Genomic DNA, 6138 nt, shown 5'->3' with positions numbered 1-6138 from the left:
GAAATATTTGAGAGATATACAAAACATTAGACACTTCAGCCCACCTAAACAACTGGCCTTTTATAGTTTGCATTCACCTAACCAATGAAAATCCATTATAAATCTCAAAACTTACAAAACTCAATGGAGAATATCTTTCTTTAAAAAAAAAATCAGAAAGTTCCATTATCTTTAACAATGCTAATTAACATTTTTTTTCTCAAAATTGATTAGTATGCTTGTAAAACTACGGCTAAAGCTTTTCATGACCAGTAATTTCGGTGATGAAATGAGCAAACTAGAGTACTTTGTTCACAGATTAGACATATCTCTTAAAAATGTAGCCAGTATGCAGTAACATTCTTATGGGTTATAAAATGATCACACATCATATTCGGGGCCACTAGAACTGTAATATATACATTGCTCGTATCACATTTTTTTTAGCCTCTGATTGTTCACAATGTCTAAAAGCGGACCAGCGTTTAGCAAAAGCTATTTCTACTGGATGGCCATTAATCCATCTAAGCTTTCTTCACAAAGATAAAAGTGAACATGAAACTCTATTATTCACAAGAACTCAATGTTTCTCGAGTAACTCATTGCTCACTGCTCACGAGGATTAAAAGTGAATGTCCAGGCTCAGTTTAGTATGGCCAAGTATTTGTTTCTTTGCTTTTGAGAGAGAGAGAGAGAGAGAGAGTAAAGGACATTGCTTATATATCACTATCTTCCGAGTGGCTAAAGCATTCCCTCAAGCTCTATCACAATTATGCTAAATTTCTTCTATCAGTATATGCTCATTTTGGCAGATGCATACATCCAGACTGATGCAGAATGTGAGATAAACCTTTGGGGGATCATATCCGAAGGGCAAAGAGGCTTGTACTGGCAGGTCAAAATCTTTGCGGAGCCACGAATATATTTAAGTAAAAGGATTAATTATTAATTAACAACCATCGATGTCCAGATATTAGATGTCCTTTAGGAAAAATGTGCTGCTTTGGTGATGGATTTTATACTGAAGAAAAAGTGACAATTTAAGCATGAACCCAAGAAAATTCTCGCGTACCTAATATCAAATAATATGCAAAACCAACATATTCTCAAAAATAATGAAGAAAATAGCAAAACAAAACTTAACTGACATAGCCTTCTCAAAAAGGCCAGTCGTAGTTTAAAAAAGAAATGATGATCATTATCGTCTTATATCTAAAGTTCAGCTTACTCTTCTTCATCTTCGTCTCCTCCATCTCCACCAGCAGCCTTCTTCGCAGCTGACTTTTGGTTCCTGCGCTTCACTCTCCCAGGGCGTCCACCACCGAAAGGACTATTCAATGAAAAATCAATGTGCTTCTGTGAGTCCACCCTAACCATAAATGAGGGAATATTGACCACCTGTCTCCCGACCCTGACAAAGCCAAAATAAGTTAATATTATCTCACCAATCACAGTCTATCCTTGGCAACCTGAGAGCTGATCACAGAGAGACAAAATTTCACAGGCAATTCAAGTCAATAAACTGCCATTTGATCACAAGAGGATGTGCCCATGAGGAAAGCAATGGACAGATAAGGGGCCAAGACTCTAGTTAATGCAACATGCCTCAAAATGTAATAAATGGGGGAAAAATGTCATCATGCTCCTCTGAGGTAGACATTACTAATCAAGCCCATCATTTAGGAAATCAATCTGAATAAAAAGCATTGTGTATTCCCACAGGAATCGACCTGCCAAGCCTAGGAAATTTATTCTTCAAACCTAGAGCAAACCTAAATGGGCACATCGACAATATCCTATTCAAGCCTACTAAACAAGTAAGCTGCAGGGTGAGGTGCCTCTAGACACAAAAGATGAGAGCACAACCTAAGCCCAAGCAATAAGCAACCATCCCCCCAAAAGAACTAAACCTGGCCAATAGGAACAACTTTAAGAATGCCAGAATGAAACAAGTAGAAAAGCAGGAAAAGAAATAGTGCACAAATCAATCAGAATGCTTCGGAGAAGGGCAGCCCATTGAAGTATGAGACACCAGCAAGAATCAGGCTTATTTAGCACAACACACCAAAACCACCAAAACACTTCAGCCAGCCAATAAGAACTAGTACCTCCTGCACTTCTATAACAAGAAGCACTGCAAGAGTAAAATCTCCTGGCTTTGGCTGCATTTATATTTACTCACAATTAACTGTTCATCCCAAGAACATAATCGAGACTTGAGATATTCACAATGTCTAACTTGACAACCAACATGATATTAAGGTCCACTCGGTTCTACAGAATTTCAAACAGACAATTCTAATATTTTTAAGAATAAAATTAAAAAAAATGGATAGCAAGGGCCTCTTTTGTTAAGAAAAATCACTGAAAACTATGTTTTGAGAATTTTTCTCAAATTTTTTTTTTATAAGTAATAATATTTTATTGAACAGAAGACTACTTCATGTTCATGATGATGAACACAAGGGAACTAAAAAATTACGAAGAATCACACAGGAATCAAAGTGAGCCTTGGAACTCATAAATGAAATTACAATGAGTATAACCAAATGCCAAGACCATTCAAACAAGGTCCAAAATAACAAGGTCTTCAATTGATCAAGAGGTTACTCAATGTCCTCAAAAGTAAAATTTGTTTGATGTGTTCTCCCACCCCAAGAAAATGACGAATCTGTTTGCTGTGTTTCTATTCCTAGCTTCTTCTTTTTTTTCCCCTTTTCCCCTAAACCATCACAGCCGACAAATCTTGAGTCATGGCTCCATTTTGCCATACTTGCTAGCAGCATGGCTCGTGGCTCCCACAACCCATGCCCACCCATGAGCATCTACAAAGACCCAAAGACACAATAGCAACCCACAACCATCAACAAAAGAAGACGGACAACTTAGAGAGAGAGGGAGGGAGGGAGGGAGGACTGAAAACAAAGAAGTAAAATACATAAAAGATGTTTTCAATTTGGGAGTTCATATAGTAAAATTTAGATAAGATTTAAAAAAAAAACAAAAAAAATTAATGCGCCTCATGCATTTTGTTCTTTAAGTCATGAAGAACATTTTCAAAATGGGTTACCAAAAAGGCCCTATAAATCATTAAACTAAATATAAGAGTTCATGCACTACCTTCTAATGGCGAACTTCACTTGTGATTTTTATTTGATTTGAAAACTCTAAATCTCCAAACTTCCATGAATTCATTTCATCCTCAGAAGTCAGATCAAGGGCTTAACCAGATAATTAGTCAAATACAAAAAGCAGGGAAGGAAACTGATCATGCCAAAAGATGTGCACACATCACAGTTTGACATTTTTATAATGCATTACTTGCAACAAAGTCTAATTTTCTAATCATCAATCCAATTTAACAAAGCCTGACTCTATAATTGACAGCCAACAAATGTTAGCATTAAGGACCATGCTCAAATTTTTCTTTTGTCCTTGAAGAACTTGAGTTAATGAAATAGTGCCTGATTGAACCACACTATAAAATTTTATTTTCACCTCTAAATGCCAAACCCTTGGCAATATTTGGAACACACCACTCAGCAAGATAAAAGGGCCTAAAACGGTTAATGTTCTTAAATTCCAATAAGGTGGAAGTAGTGTTCAGATCAACCAAAAGTACCACAATCACAAAAAATTCCAAATCCTAATCCCGCAATAGCTTCCTTTTCAAATGGTAAAGAAAAAGCCAATGTCATCCTGTCATCCTATTAGGTTAACTAGCTTTTGTTTCTTTTCTTTTCTTACCTCTTTTATTTAAGTTTTAAATTTGCTCCATACCAAATATCCCAAATTACCTTTTCAAAATCAAACATTGCACTAATCAGAACCGTGAACGTTCACCTGTTACATTAAACTCTAACTTCATTAGGTGAGAATCTGTCTCTAACCAGCATCATACAAAATTCAATTTCACAAATCCGTGTTGGCCATATTTTAGTATTTTACAGCATTGAAAAAATAATTAGGAGACTCCTCAAACAATGATTCAAATAAATTTGAAACTAATTGCAAAACCAAATAAACAAGAAGAAGAAGAAGAAGAAGAAGAACAACAACAACACCAACACCACCAACAACAATAATAATAATAAAGCCTTGGTACCAAAACTATGGAGTCAACTAAAGAATTGTGCACACGTATTTTCTCTACCATTCTATCTATCATATCCAAAATCATATATTGTCACCTCCTATATTAACATAAGATTTTCTACTACTTTTAATAGTTTTATTTTACCTCTAACAAGTAAATAACCAAAAAATGTACTTAAAAAAAAAATCACATCCACTTACTACTATGGAAAATACAAAGCATAATCTCACTAATCGAATGAAGAAGCATAAAGGGTTGATCATAATAGTTATGTTTCACAGAAAGCTAAAGATAATAAATTATTCATATACCTTATATGCTTCTGCCTGATAAGCACTCTAGCGTGGTGAATGGACTTGGCCATGCCAGACTTGAACACCAGAGTCTGTAAACGTCGCTCCAGAAAGTTCTCGACAGTGAGTGCCAACACATAATCGAGCTTGTTCTGGCTCTCGTCTAGTAACCCATACCTGTTCATCCTCCTCAGAAGGGCTTCACCCTCAAAAATACGACGTTGGTTCTTCTCATCCAGGGTCAAAAGCATTCTAGCATTGTTACGAATTCGACTCAGAGCATACTGTACTCTCCACAGCTCTCTCTTACACCTCAGCCCATACTCTCCCACCAGCCTCAACTCAGCATCTAGACGCTCCTTCTCGTAGGGACGTCTTGGCTTCTTAAAGGTTTTCCCATCTATTTACATAAATGACTCAAACATCAAATGCAAACACAAAGTGGGTTTCTCAAGTTTCATCAAAACAATAGTGCATACGCAAAAAGACAAAAGCATCAAAATGCAAAACCCGAAGTGGGTTTTTCAGGTTTCATCAAAAAAATCATGAATATGCAAAAGACAAAGCATCAAAAAATGCAAAACCCGAAGTGGGTTTATCAGGTTTCGTCAAAACAATTATGAATATGCAACAGAAAAGGGCATCAAAATGCAAAATGCAAAACGCAAAGTGGGTTTTCTCAAGCTTCGTCAATACAATCATATAAATGCAAAAAAAAAAAAAAAAAACACACAGCAAAACATTACTAATTGATTGAAGAAACACAAAGCATTGATCATATTAGCAATAGAAAATGGGGGAGAGAAAGAGACTTACAGTTTCGGTAAAAGGCAACGTGGACCATGATGAGAGTTAAGCCGTACTGTTAGTCCTCTGGTTAAACGATCTGAATACAAATGGCGAGAGGTGGAGGACGATGGCGCCGCGCAATGTTTTATGCTGTAGGAGTTTTTTCTTGCTTATATTAAACCCTAAACCCCTAACCCTAGCAACAAGTCAAGTTGTGGGTATGGGCCTATACCTAGTGTTTAATTTCCGGCCCAGCAATAAAATAACCCATAATGCATTGACCCATCGAGCTAAGTCAATCCAAGCTTGGTTGAAAAAATTTCAACTTATCAAACCCAATCCAATTTAGCCCTACTATTAATAATTTTTTAAAAAATATATTACGTTTTAAATTTGTTATTTTCATTAATTTTGAATTATTGAATAATAAATTTAAATAATTGACTGAAAACCCAACTTCTTACAAATAATTCTGACTGTTAAATATATATTTTTTTCTTTTAAGGAAGACCATTACATTTTTTTATGGGAACCATTACATAGCTTTGATTGTTTGTATAATTTTTATTTTTAAAGATAATTTGTATAGTACCTCTTTATAACAAATTCGATCCATTAATTATTCTAATGTAAAATTGAGTTTATGAACTATTCCTGAGTTTAAATGTAAAATACTCTTGTTATTCTATATTAAAAATAAGGTGATTTTTTTTTGGGGCAAAATTTCAAGAAGTTTAAAAAATATATATTTTGATTAAAATTCTATTCCAATATTCATATAAAAAAAACATTATTTTTATAATCTACCACAATAATTTGTTGTATATATTGTACTTGCACTATGTAACTAAATGCTAGTATTACAAGTTGTCCAACATAATTTTTCCCTATGACCACCTTAAGTATATTAAAATTAGTAAAATATTTTATTTTATATGGAACTTTATTACCAAAAATTTAATAAAATTAAAGTGAAATTTT

The 6138-nt window shown here is 34.7% G+C and overlaps 1 protein-coding gene across 1 annotated transcript; it reads right to left on the bottom strand.

Moving 5' to 3' along the window:
- Window positions 1-1018: 1018 nt before the first annotated feature.
- LOC115982847 (40S ribosomal protein S9-2-like) lies at window positions 1019-5323 on the bottom strand. The gene is made up of 3 exons (XM_031105568.1): window positions 5185-5323; window positions 4387-4768; window positions 1019-1390 (listed from the first exon to the last, which is right to left on the bottom strand). The coding sequence occupies exons 1-3, from the start codon at window positions 5210-5212 to the stop codon at window positions 1204-1206; spliced, it is 597 nt and encodes a 198-aa protein (XP_030961428.1). The 5' UTR covers window positions 5213-5323; the 3' UTR covers window positions 1019-1203.
- Window positions 5324-6138: the final 815 nt, after the last annotated feature.

The sequence above is a fragment of the Quercus lobata genome, chromosome 3 (genome assembly GCF_001633185.2).
Source record: "Quercus lobata isolate SW786 chromosome 3, ValleyOak3.0 Primary Assembly, whole genome shotgun sequence".
NCBI lineage: Eukaryota > Viridiplantae > Streptophyta > Magnoliopsida > Fagales > Fagaceae > Quercus > Quercus lobata.
The sequence above is the reverse complement of the archived record's forward strand: the minus strand, read 5'-3'. Positions and strand labels throughout refer to the sequence as shown.